This window comes from Melanaphis sacchari, unplaced genomic scaffold, assembly GCF_002803265.2.
Source record: "Melanaphis sacchari strain LSU unplaced genomic scaffold, SCAv2.0 Contig20_pilon_pilon, whole genome shotgun sequence".
Taxonomy (NCBI): domain Eukaryota; kingdom Metazoa; phylum Arthropoda; class Insecta; order Hemiptera; family Aphididae; genus Melanaphis; species Melanaphis sacchari.
In genome coordinates, this window is record NW_020271042.1 from 3,902,297 (window position 1) to 3,915,608 (window position 13,312).

General features: G+C 24.4%; 2 protein-coding genes across 2 annotated transcripts; both read right to left on the reverse strand.

The window, feature by feature from the left end:
* Positions 1-448: 448 nt before the first annotated feature.
* LOC112593611 (ribosome biogenesis protein NOP53) lies at positions 449-2,978 on the reverse strand. Its single transcript, XM_025338095.1, has 7 exons — positions 2,708-2,978; positions 2,450-2,608; positions 1,965-2,164; positions 1,569-1,879; positions 1,270-1,493; positions 919-1,185; positions 449-689 (listed from the first exon to the last, which is right to left on the reverse strand). The coding sequence occupies exons 1-7, from the start codon at positions 2,818-2,820 to the stop codon at positions 608-610; spliced, it is 1,356 nt and encodes a 451-aa protein (XP_025193880.1). The 5' UTR covers positions 2,821-2,978; the 3' UTR covers positions 449-607.
* A 2,294-nt stretch (positions 2,979-5,272) lies between these two features.
* LOC112593768 (ecto-NOX disulfide-thiol exchanger 2) lies at positions 5,273-10,848 on the reverse strand. Its single transcript, XM_025338309.1, has 11 exons — positions 10,735-10,848; positions 10,512-10,674; positions 10,220-10,418; positions 9,812-10,160; positions 9,444-9,668; positions 9,160-9,372; positions 7,953-8,059; positions 7,271-7,393; positions 7,020-7,157; positions 6,388-6,532; positions 5,273-5,492 (listed from the first exon to the last, which is right to left on the reverse strand). Exons 1-11 carry the CDS (start codon positions 10,745-10,747, stop codon positions 5,302-5,304), a joined length of 1,866 nt encoding a protein of 621 aa, XP_025194094.1. The 5' UTR covers positions 10,748-10,848; the 3' UTR covers positions 5,273-5,301.
* Between the last annotated feature and the right edge of the window lie 2,464 nt (positions 10,849-13,312).

Here is a 13,312-nt window from a genome sequence, read left to right on the forward strand (position 1 = left end):
TTTTTTTACAATAATTTTAATTATTTATTTTATTTTTATTTAATATAATTTTAAACTTGTTTCAACTTAATAAATAAGAATATTTTTTTTAGCATATTCATATTTAGTACATTTTTAATCAAAAATTGAATGATAAATTAGTTCATAAATACATAAATATTTCATACACTTTTAGTACATATAGTTAAACAGACTAAATTATAGTATAATAAGTATTATACTATGTATTATATTCCCAATCTTTTACACAATTTTATATCACCTTGAAAATAGTTAAAATTCATTTATTTTAGCTAGAAAAGATTGGTAAAATACACTATTGTATTATACAGTAGACATCATTTAATTTGTTCATTGGATAATCTAGACAAATTAAAACACTAAATCACATAACGATAAAAAAACTATTCTGCCTGATTTGTCTGGAATAAAAATCAACTACTGTACATCAAATAAAGAACAGTAAGGAAAACCTTTATTAGTAGTTATAACCAATATATTTAAATAAAATACTTATGTATGCAAGATTTTAACTTTCAATATAATAATAATGAATTATGACGCTAAAAATATATTATTATTTCTTCATCAATAATAAATCATTAAATTATACGCTATACTTTGCCAACATGTCTGGTGTTACTTTAAAAGCAGGATCCATAAATGCTTGTACCTTTTTCTTATTAATCCTAAAAAATAAAAATAATAATAACAGTTAATTAAATGATAAATAATAGATAAATTTTTAACACTATCAACGATCACTAAACATTTAATAAATCAATGGTGTCCTAATGGTCCCTTTAACATGATTTAATGTCCAATAACATGTCCATTGAATGTTAGTGAAGTATTAAATTATCAATATTTCATGTAAATTTTCAAAATTTTTAATTCTGAATAAGTTTGTTGACTTACTTAAGTTGTTTTTTACCAACTGATAATATATTACGCTTTTGTAAACTTTCAAAACAGTCTTTGAATATATTTCCTTGAGGTTCAGTTTCCCTGAGAGTACCTTTTAAATCTTTTGGTAATGCAAAAGCGTCTAGCGATTCTGTAAACTTGTTGGTTCCTAGACGCCTGGTGCTAACATTATTTATTTGTCTTTTTTGTAATCGTTTAAGCTTTTTTTTATTAGTTGAATTTTCCAATTCATCCAATTCTTCGTTAATATAACGTAATCTAAATATAAAAATGTACAGAATAGTATTATTTAACAATTTACCAATTTTTGTTTATAAATTTGGATATATATGAAAAACCTACCTATAAAGATCTGAAATTTTTTTCTTTTCAATTTTAGTATTCATACGTTGTCTTTCTTCATTACGTAATCGCCTCTGAATCTTACGTTTTTTAGTGGTCTTTTGATTATCCCTTGTAGTTGGTGGATTAATAGCTTTAAACTCAGAAGTGTCTTCAATTACTTCTTTAACTGAATTATCTGTAAAGCCAGGTAGACCTTCAGTTAATTCTTCAATTATCATTTGCTAAAAAAAAGTTAACAAATTAATACAATCATACTATTTAAATATTAAAATATTAATTTTATAAAATAAAATTACTTCATGTTTATCTTTAGAGACTTGTTTGAATAAGTTTCGTGTAACTCTATTGATATGAGCTTCATGCTTTATCAACTCTGTTTCTTTTTCAGCAATATTATTCAATAGTGAAACATGATCCTCAATTGTGGGATTGTATGAAAGACCCGGATGCGGACATTTCATATCTTCAACACTGCATGTACTTTGACTTGGATGAGACATTTTTTTATTACTTAATTTTGGAAGAACTTTAGCATTATGGTTTAATACTTCACTTGGCAACCATTTAATAACATTTTTTATAAGTTTTTCTTTTCTTTGTCCTGGTTCTATTAAAATACAAAAATATATATAAATATACTTATATATTATCAAAATTCATTTAATTAGGTTTGTAAAATGTAATAAACATACCTCTATAACTTGTCCATAAATCTTTATCAAAGACATCTTTAGATGAATTTTCTTTTAGCTGTAATGTTTTAACTTTAGACTTTAAAATTTTATTTAATTCCTTTGCTTCTTTTTTCTTAACAATAGCTTTCCTTAATGGTTTAATGTTCTTGTCAAAATCTTCATCCTTTTTATTGATCTTTTTGTATTTTTTAACATTTCTAAATATAAAAATTTCAAATAATTTAATTTAGATATTTTTATCTTAACATTTTAATAAAAACTAATAAAATAATTTTTTTTTTAATGAAAAATAATATGAGGCAATTTATGAGTGTAACAATGCTTAATTTATATATTTTATTTATTAATTAAAAAAATTTAGCTACATACATATTTAAATTAATTTCAATAACAAGGAATTTTTTTTAAAACCATAAAATGTTTTGAGATGTAATAAGCTATAACCCAATCCAAGATATTTTTTGTTGTAATTTCAAGTTTACCTTTGAGCAAGTGGTGGAACAGCAGATGTTGATTGTAAGCTTGATAGACATTTTAAAGGCGCGTTCAAAGATTTCTTTTTAGGCTTTAAAGATTTTTTTTTCTTTCCACTTGTATCAATATGAAACAACTCTTCGTCTTTTTTTTCACTGAATGGATCTCTTTATGAAAGAAATAAATTTAAAATAAATGATTTATGAGGATTTCAAATAATATAATTTCATTAATATGGTATCCTTTCGCCCTTGTGTCTTACATACCCTAATCGTTCTTCGAGTCTTTTCTCATCTAGATACGTGTCAACATCAGTCACGTCAATTTTCCTTCGCCAATCTCGTTTCAATCTTCTTCCTCCTTTTTTTTTTGTTTTCATCGCTAATATAATAGTTAAATTTAAGTTTGAAAAGAATTAATACGTATGAGAATTCAAACTAATGACTATATTATAATATGTGATACAGTTATAAAATATGAAATCATGAAAACATGAATATTGAACAGAGAACAATGAGCAGTGAGTTCGAGAATAAGATTCACGTGGTTTATCAACGATAAGTGATAACCACGTTATCATTATAAGAAAAATAAGTATTGTAGCATTTTATTTTTTTAGGTACATACCTCCTTTTTAATTTCTAATCATGGAGTACAAAATATTGTAATGAACGTGCTGCGGTTACGTGGTAATGACTTTAAAAGCAGCTATAATAAATATTAAATACCATTTATTAATAAAAATGGTAAAGCACGGATCGCAGACAGTAAATGATAATTTAATATCATGAACTATTTTCCTTGGGCTTAAGTGTAACGTTCTCTGATATCCTATACGCAATAGCAATACAACAAAGATATCATAGTCTGCGACTTACGCATTCCAGTTAAATCCAATATACAACAAGGGGAAGTCCGGAGTAAAGTACAACGATATTAATTATTATATTGCATAAATTTATAGATATGTCCATTGCCTGGTAATTGGTATGCCCTGTACCTACTCATCAATGTACGTCATAGAATCGTATAAGAAATGATTTAGGTATACTGGAATAATGCAACTCTTTTGGCGCAAACAACTACGCAATAGTTTTAACCAGAATCCAGATAGATGCATCTGAGCATAATTATTATAATCTAAAGGATTTAAATATTAGGTATCGTCGTCCGGTATTTATTTAGGTGGGTCATCTGGGCGCCATAAAATAGTGGGATCATCGCACGTACACATACATTTGGGGGCGCACAAACCATGGTGCAAATCGCTTGACCAGAAAGGTTTACACCAAGAGTAATGGGGAAAAGACCTATATTTATAAATAGAAGAGCCCAAAAGGCAAGAATGGGACTTTTTAGATGTGATTTGTTAGTGTTAGACCGAGCACTTTAAAGACAGTTTTTCAGAATTTTATTATCTGGACTATAAAGTTGTTCTAAATTAAATATACATTTAGAAAAATGTTCTAACTAAATACCTACTAATTTATTATAGTGCAAACTACTGCACACTTCAAAATACAGTTGTTTATACAAGGAACGTTACAATAGTCTTAATTCATAACTAATAATTGTCACAACCATAACCAAATAATATCAATATGTCAAAATAATCATTTTTGGACAATCACCCCGACCACTATGCTTAATTATATCACAGAATAAATTAATTTATATTTTATGCTTGTATAATTAAATTAATAAATAACAAGTAGCTAAATAAATGTATAGATTCAAATACTCAATGTAGTGTAGCCTATCAGTTCTGACTCTCACCATCATAATTTATGAGTACCTATTCTAAAATATTGGATTTGGATTTGAAATTGCACTTAAACCAAATTTCAGTTTTACCATATCCAGTTATAGTATAAAATAAAACCTATTTTTACACATAAGTAAAAATATTTAAATATATAATCTCAATAATTTTAATAGTCATAAAAATAATATTAATTTTAAAAAAGATAAACAGGTATATCAAAAAAAAAAAAAAATTAGTTTCATACTTACCTATATTTGTTTGTGAAATGTTTAATATTGATGATGTACCTACTAATGCAAAGAAGTACGGCTAACTGTGCTAGAAAGTTATATCACTAATATCACATCTAACAAACTCGATATATATGAAGCGCCTAGATCGAGAATGCTAAACATTCAATGATAGGCATTACTAATAAATTTATTTTAAGTTGTAATGAGCCACTATAAGAATAATTAATCTAATAATATCATCATGATTGAACTGAACAATTTATAATATTTATATTTATTGTAATTTCACATTAATATAATTTAAGTGATGCAAATACAAAAATGGTTTAACTTTTTAACTCAAAATCAGTTTACATATCAAATATTAATGAATAATGATATATACTAGGTGCTAAATTCTAAAACTAGGTTATGATAAAGCATATAAATTCATGTTTGAACCAAAACTCTGAATTATTAATACTTATAAGAACACTACAAGATAAATAATACTAGTTATATTAAAGTATATTGTATACAATTTAATAAAATAAAAGAGTGGACAAATAATCAATTTAATACAAAGTAATTAATAATTATATATTAAAATGTTTCGTAGAAATAATTTAATTTTACAATGTCAGTATGAAGAAAAAGATAATAATTAGCATAATATTATGTTAAATAACAATATAAATTAGTCGTATTATGTTTTTATAATTAGATTGAAGAAAATAATTGTGATTAAAAAGGAAGTTAATAATAACTAAAAGAATACATTACAAATTATAAGCAACTTTTTCATATAAATTATTTAAAACACAAATGCAAAAACAACAAATTATTACAAATTAAAATAAACAAGTACTTTATAATATCATAGTTAACTAAAATTGACTAATTTCCAAAGAGATATATCTTCATGTTGAAAATTTTCAAATAATATTTGGTTGGTGACTAGAAGATTTTCTATTTGTTGAGAAGTAACGTTTTTATCAATATTTTTGATATAGTTTACAACACTTTCAACACTTGTTCCAAAAGGATGAATACTTAAATATATTGCAATATGACCTATACACCAATAAAATACATTTTACATAAAAATAATCATTTAGATAAAAATATTTTTTGAAGATGAATCAAATTTAAATTTTTAAATTGTTCAAATTTAAGATGAATATTATTCAAACTTAGTCAAATCATAAACAAATAAAAAATAAAATAATTTAAATATTTATAAAGTTGTTAAGTTGTAATTAAACAATGTTCACATTTAACAAAAAAAAAAAAAAACAAAATTAATTTGCGTCATATTAGAATATTTTAAACTTGAAAGAATAATTTATGCTAAAACTATTCAAACTGTTTATGATATTTGAAGTTGAACTTAAATTTTTCTTAAAATTAATTGTTTAAAATGTTAAAAGTTTAACATGGAGATGGCAAACCTTTCTGTAAAATAAAATATTTAGGTTGAATTCTAATTTTCTTTTAACTAATTTGATGACCCTTATTTGTCTTGTTAAACCTAAAAAATTCCTACAAATTATATTCCATTGGACAATTATGCATATCATAGGTTTGTTATCCTTGGTTAAAGATATTTCAGGGTTTAAAAACCGACCTCTATTGTTTTTTATAAAAAATGAAGTCATTATCAGTCATACATTGATCAAAGCAACAATTCAACCTTAAATTAGTATTTTTAAAAAGAATTTATTTTCAAAATATGAACTTTGATTTTCAATTTACAGTCAATTTTACATTAAACACTCTATTCAAGCTAAGAACTATACTTAGAATTCTACCATGCTCATTATGGATTCATTTGATGGCAAGTGAATATATGGATAACTTTGTTGTTACATAACCAACCCTCGGAAGTTACTTCCAAGTATTTCTTAACTTGATAGGGTTTAAAATGCAGATTATTAATAATATTCTTTAAGTTAAAATTTTTACCTACCAAGTAATTTTATTTGATGATCAGAAAAATGATTTGATCCATTGTTCATTTCTTGTGTTTTATTGCTTAATATTAACTGATTATCAATTGAACTTGAATTGGACTTTTGAGCATCGGAACATTTTTCAGTAAGAACATTTAACTCCTATTAAATAATAATTTGATTATGCTTAAAGATCATATATTAATACATAATTTTTACTGTAAAAAACCTATCAACACAGATTTTAAAAATGAATAAAACATATTCTTTTTATAAATATTTAATTATTATTTTTAAAAAGGTTAAAAATGTATATAAAATAATTATTATTCAATTAGCAAATGAAATACTAATTACTAAATAATATGAATTACTAAACCCTAATAAATATTAAATTAGAAAGAAAAATTTTTATAAAAAAATAAGGTCAATAGAAATAAATAATAAAAAAAATTAAACATAAATCTTTGTAATTTGGTAAGTATTATAATATAAAACTTATAAAAAATAAAACTTCTTCGTTTCTAATAGAATATATAATTTGAAAATTTTGCATACAAACTATATTTAAATAAAATAAAAGTATTTGTTTTACTAAAAAGGAAAATAAATGTACCTACATTTAAAATAATTATATAGATATATTTACCTGCCGAGTAGATAATAACTGTTGTTGTAGATAATTTATTTGAATATCTTTTTGATCAGAAGTTTGTAAACTTGCTTTCATCATTCCAATTTCATTTTTATAAGCTTCCAATTCACATTTTAGATGATCATTTTCATCCTATAAAGAAAAATATGTAGGTAAATGTATAATGACTAGCAAATAATTATAATGAAACATAATTTATACACATTATACTTATAAAATAATATTTATAATAAAATGCAAATAACCTGTAACTGTATAGGATCAGTTTTTGTTTTTGTCTTTTTCAAATTGCTTTCATCATCAGATAGATCCATTTCATCTCCACCAATCATTTCATCTTCATCATCAATACCCAATTTGGATAGAGCCTAAATATTTAAAATAATTAATTAAATAATTTAAATATAAAATATTAGAAAAAAATTAATGGATTTTATGTATATACTTTTGTTGTAGCAGGTACATTACAAATTTGTAGGTAAAGATATATATTACGCGCGATCCCTAATTTCCACATCAATAATAAAAAACTCAAGGTAAACAAATAAAATATAACACCTACCTAAATTATTTGGTACAATACAAATTCCTGTTAATAATACTCGTAAAATATTACAGCACACAGTTTACAAAGACATGCAAATGAAAAATATTTTATATTTTATATTATCATGCATTAATATGAATAATAACTGCAAAATAATTCATTTCATCACACAATAAATTAATAATGTAATAATACTTATATATTTTAAGCGACAGCTATTATGTAAACAACATATTATAATAGTTAAGTGTTTAGTATGAATTGTAAATAAACAATATTCATATTTTATTATAGATAGGCAGTATACATTTTAGCTAACTAAATTAAGCAAAAGCTATTTTATTTCAGTGTTTGTCTGTTTTAGTTAGCATAAAACCTACCATTGCCTGCTTCTTCCATGTCTCAATGTTCTTTCGCTGCGCCTTTGTGAAATGATCCCAAACCTTCTTGTGTGACGCAGAAGTAAACACTTTCTCGATCTGGGTGACTTTATACAAGGACAATAACACAGGCGGTTAACATATTAAGAAAAAAAAGAGAAGGTTTTTATGAATCAGATATCTTTAGTTGTTACTTGTTGAATTTAAAATATATTACGCCATAGTATTGTAATCAATTTTGTTTAAAAATGAATATATACAGTAATTTTGTTAATAATTTATATCAATCAACTATGTTTAGAAAATTAATAACATTCATCATAATTTTAACAATTAATATTAAAGGTATAGAAATTATTTATTTTTTGAAAAAATTTAGATTTTAACAAACTAGAAAATTTACTTAAAAAGTAAAATAATTTATTAATCACTATCTAGATACATTTTTATTATCTTATTTTTTTATCTTTAAATTTACATTACAAGAAAAATGTTTATGTAATAAATAACTTGCATGTCTTTTAAAAAAAGTCATCATAGAATAGAAAATTATAAGAATAATGTGGATAAAATTGGAATACTTAATATATAAATAATTTTCTTACCACCATCAAAATACCTTAACATAATTAAAACCTTTGACCCCATATCATACTTACCTTTAATAATTGGGGAGTATAACAATAGTTTCTGAAATATACGTATATAATTTTTTTCAAATTGTATGGAAATAGACTACAAAAATGTAGTTCCAATATCCATTATTCACAAACCTTAATTCAACAACTATAGTTATTTTGTGTCTTAATTAAATCAATGTATTTATATTCATCATTACTTTAATATCATAGATGTACTAAATTTTATTTTTCAGTCATAAGCAATACTAACCTTTTTAAATGCACAATATGAAATCATAATATTTGTAATGTGAACCTTGAATATTTTAAGCTGAACCAAATAAAAAAAAACCAAATACCTGAATCTAATTATTATAAAAAAAAGAAAATTATGAAACCTGTCATGCAACTAAAAATAGCTCTTATTGTAATTGTTTTTTTTTTAGCTTGTTACAGGCTGTTATTTACTTTTTCTTCTTAGTTTTGACTCTTGTCATCAGTCGTTGTTCCAACAAGGTCAATGGTTAGAAGTTCTCTTACACCCAAAATATACTAGTATATTATTAAAATAATAAGAGAATACTTACATTGTAATAAAATTGCTTGCATGCGACGTTTAGTAAGGTCTTTTAGATTTTGTAGTTCTTCTTCAAATTGGTTTTTTTCTGATAGTAAACGCCTCACATGAGAATTGGTTGATTGAATTATTGAATAAAATATATTAACATTACGTTTGTTACAGTCTCCTCGTTCTAACCATGTAATAACTACTTGTACAGCATTTAAAAATGATGTATCAGCTATAAAATAATAAATATAAGTATTAATAATAAAAATTTTAATCAACTATAAAATCTTATTAAGTAATTACCCTTAATTTCTTCACTAACAGATAAAGCTTTAGCTTCAGTAAAATGTGGTATTAAAGGAGGAGATGGAGGAGGATTTGACCGAGTTTGTTGTAAACGCCTTTCTTCACGCATTAAATGTCTTTTTTTCATTTCCCATTCATACTGATCATCACGGGCTTGAGCATAATCTACATGTAAACGTGATGCAGATACCAGCTCTTGACCTTTCATCACTAATCGATATCCTAGGAATAATAAGTATATAATCATTAATATTTATAGTCATAAAGAATTTAATGAATATAATATATAATTAAAAAGAAAGAATAAATATTCATTGATGCCAAAGCCTAAAAAATAATCAATTAATGCAAATTAGTTGTTTTACCTGAGAGTTCTAATGCAAGGTCAACCGAGCATTCATTCTCAAAACGTATATGACAAAATTTTCTATTACTTAAACGAATTGTCAATATTTCTCCATAATTGGTAAAAATTGATTTCATAATGTCTTCAGTAATACTATCTGGTAAACCACCAACAAATACGGTTCGACAGCCTGGTGGCCTTTCTCTAGAAGTAGGCGTAGGAGCGTTTGCAGGAGGTGGGTATAATGTACACAGTTCTAATTGTATAATGCGTTTGTCTGTCTGAATAACATTGGAATCTGGCACTCTTGGTGTTGCATGATTAACAATCATTGAAGAAGGAGTTAGCATTCCACCCATGACACCATACTAAAAAAATTACTCATGAAATAGGTACTATCTTTTAAAAGATATAATTTTATACTAACTTGTCCCATAAACATTGCAGAATCCATAACATTTAATGGGTTAATTAAATTAAATGGGTTAAATTGAGGCATTATTTCATTCCATAAAGGAGATGTTCTAACTGGTACAGGAGGTTTATTGGAAGAAATATTTGCATCAATAGGCAAGTCTATTAAGGATGGTGGTTTATCTCCATGTATGTCAGTAAATTGCAAGTCACTGAAAATAATACAATAATAGTTAGCATAATATATAAGTTAAAATTGAACATTTTGTAGTAAAAAAATTATAATTATGACTTATGGTAAAAACCTTCTTAGATTTCTAGCTCGTTCAACTATTCTTTCCCATTGATCATCAGAATTAATTTTCTGGGCATCAGGTTGATCCCACCGTCCTCTTTTATTTTCATTTGGTCTATTTCGTTCATCTGTGCTTACAGCTTCTGTAATTTTTCTTCGAAAAACTGCATCATCTACATAAATAAAAAATATTAATTATCATACTTAACAATGTAGTAGGTAAATGTTCGTACAATATGAAGCCATTTTTCAAGACACTACATGAAGTGTAGTGAAAAAATTTAATTATTAGTAATGTATTGAAGGGCAAGTAGAAAAAATAATCATAGATATTAATGAACAATGGATAATTTGAATATTAGTTTGATTCAAACAAAATTATGTAAGAATAAACACAAGAGTAAAAATCAATAATTTATCAAAATAATTTTATAAGTACAATTAATTCCTTGATTCTTGTAAAATATATAAAATATAAATATCATAAAAGATCATATTATTATTATTAGTTATCTAATATCTATGTACTATGCTCCTCTGTCTACAATCATTTTGACTTTAGTTACTACTTTATGACATAAACATGATATATATATATCTAAATAGTTTTTTTTATCATATAACATGGAGGAAAAAGCAAAAATTAAAGTAGATGTTTATTTTTTTATTTAAAATTCTTTCACCATTAAAAAATATTGTTGAAACAGCATTAAAAGCTAATCAATTTCTTGTTGTCTTGTTTAAGAATGTATAATTATTAATTACAATCCTTAAAAGGATCGGAACAAACTTTAGAAACACACTGTTTAAATCTAAAATTATTATGATATAAGTTTAATAATATTTACCAAAATTACTCAAATTGGCACATGCTTTGTATAATTTAAAAAAGTAACATTTTTATTTTTATTATTACTAATAACTAGTATACAACTATGATAACTCAACTATTACATATTAAATGTAATAATATTAATCAGTATAATATATGAAGATACAGCAAGTCTTTAAAGTAAAAATTTTCTCAAGTTTTATAGCAAGTTCAGAATTATATTAAAATGGAATCGAGGTTGGAAGAAATATTTAGAATTTTATAAAAATTAGGCGTTTGATCTATAGATCAGGACAAAAAAATAAAATATAGTGTATATCACAGACGTTTTCATTTAAATAAAATGTACAGAGTGATAAATCATTTAAGCTAGAATGAGTGATTTGATAATAAAATGTAATTCATACGTAAACATTTAAATTGGATATAAAATTTATGTAAATTTAGGTTATTGAACAAGTTTTTTTAAAAATATCGGGTGAAATATTTCTATTTTTCGATTCAAAATCCACAGGAAAATTTTCCCAGTGAGTGGACCATATATTAAAAATATAACACTTAACATTTTTAGATAAAATGTCTGGTTTTTTTTATGTCTATATACACAATGAGTTATTAATAAAAATGCTTCAATTCCCAACTTTGAAGGATGATTTTTGATAAATAATTAGATCAAGTTTGTACTTTGGAGAGATCAACTTTGAAAAGATAACTTTTTTTAATAATCGGAAAAAACAACCAAAAAAAGAAAGAAAAATTGGATTTTTTAAACGTATCAGTTTTTGACTTAATTTATTTAATTATTTTGCTATAATTCAGTACTGAATGAATAACCGCAGAACTCGATATTGTCATTAGGTAAGTATTTACATTATCATTTTTTATAAATAGTAAAATTTTCAAAATATTTTGTCTCATTGAAGGTAATAGGTTGGATTTAGTTGACACTTTGAAAGGCTAAAAATGAAGTATTCATGATATTTTTAAAAGTAATCAGGAAAGACAGATATCCACAGATAATTTAAATTTTTCACCATGAAATTAAATACTAAAACGATGAATTTGATTTTTTACACAATATCGAAACATGTTTTACCTGTACTCATTTCGACTATATAATGTAGTTTATTTTACTTTCTCGCATACATATGTTTCTGATATATTGAAATTTAGGTAATTAAGGCAAGATAGGTACGACAACTTTTGGTTTATGCTGACCACATTTTTTCAGTGAGTTAAAATCTATATAATTATTGACAACAGATTACTGCAGTAATGTATCTATTTTGCCTAAGCCATACGCCGGATAATTTTTTTTAATGTTAGTGTGAAGTGTGTAAAACAATTTATATATTATTAATATTTATGTCTAATAGCTACTTCATATTTACTAATGTTTACCACGATTTTCAGTGTAATCTTAAACATATAAATTATTATTTTTTATTATATTTTTGAATATAATATAAGTAATCAGAACTCGAATTGGAATGGTGTGCAGGGGGCAGAGCTACTTTACTATTTTATTTTTTATTTGCGTATCCCAACTATTATTTTTAATGAAATGGGGAGATAGCGTAATCTAATGCCCATATTAATTGTTCATTAAATATGGATTTAAATAGTTAATTATACTGTAATTACAAAATAATTGTATTACGTGACAATTAATTGTAATAGTTCAATATTTAAGTGAAAATAAATTCATATGTTTATTACTACTAATCAGATCTGTTGGTATATATACGTAAAATATTCAATAGAAATGTAATATTTGAAAAAATCTAGTATAATTAAAGGGTCAGGGGGAAGCTTTTCATGAGGTTTTTGCATTTGGAACCCAGTTTTTAAACTATTAGATTGAGTTTCTCTACATCATTTTTCTTAATTCGAGCATTAAATACATAGAATAAAATAATACATTTTAATATAAATCACTGTTAATGTTAAATACATAATTTATTGTTTCATATAATATT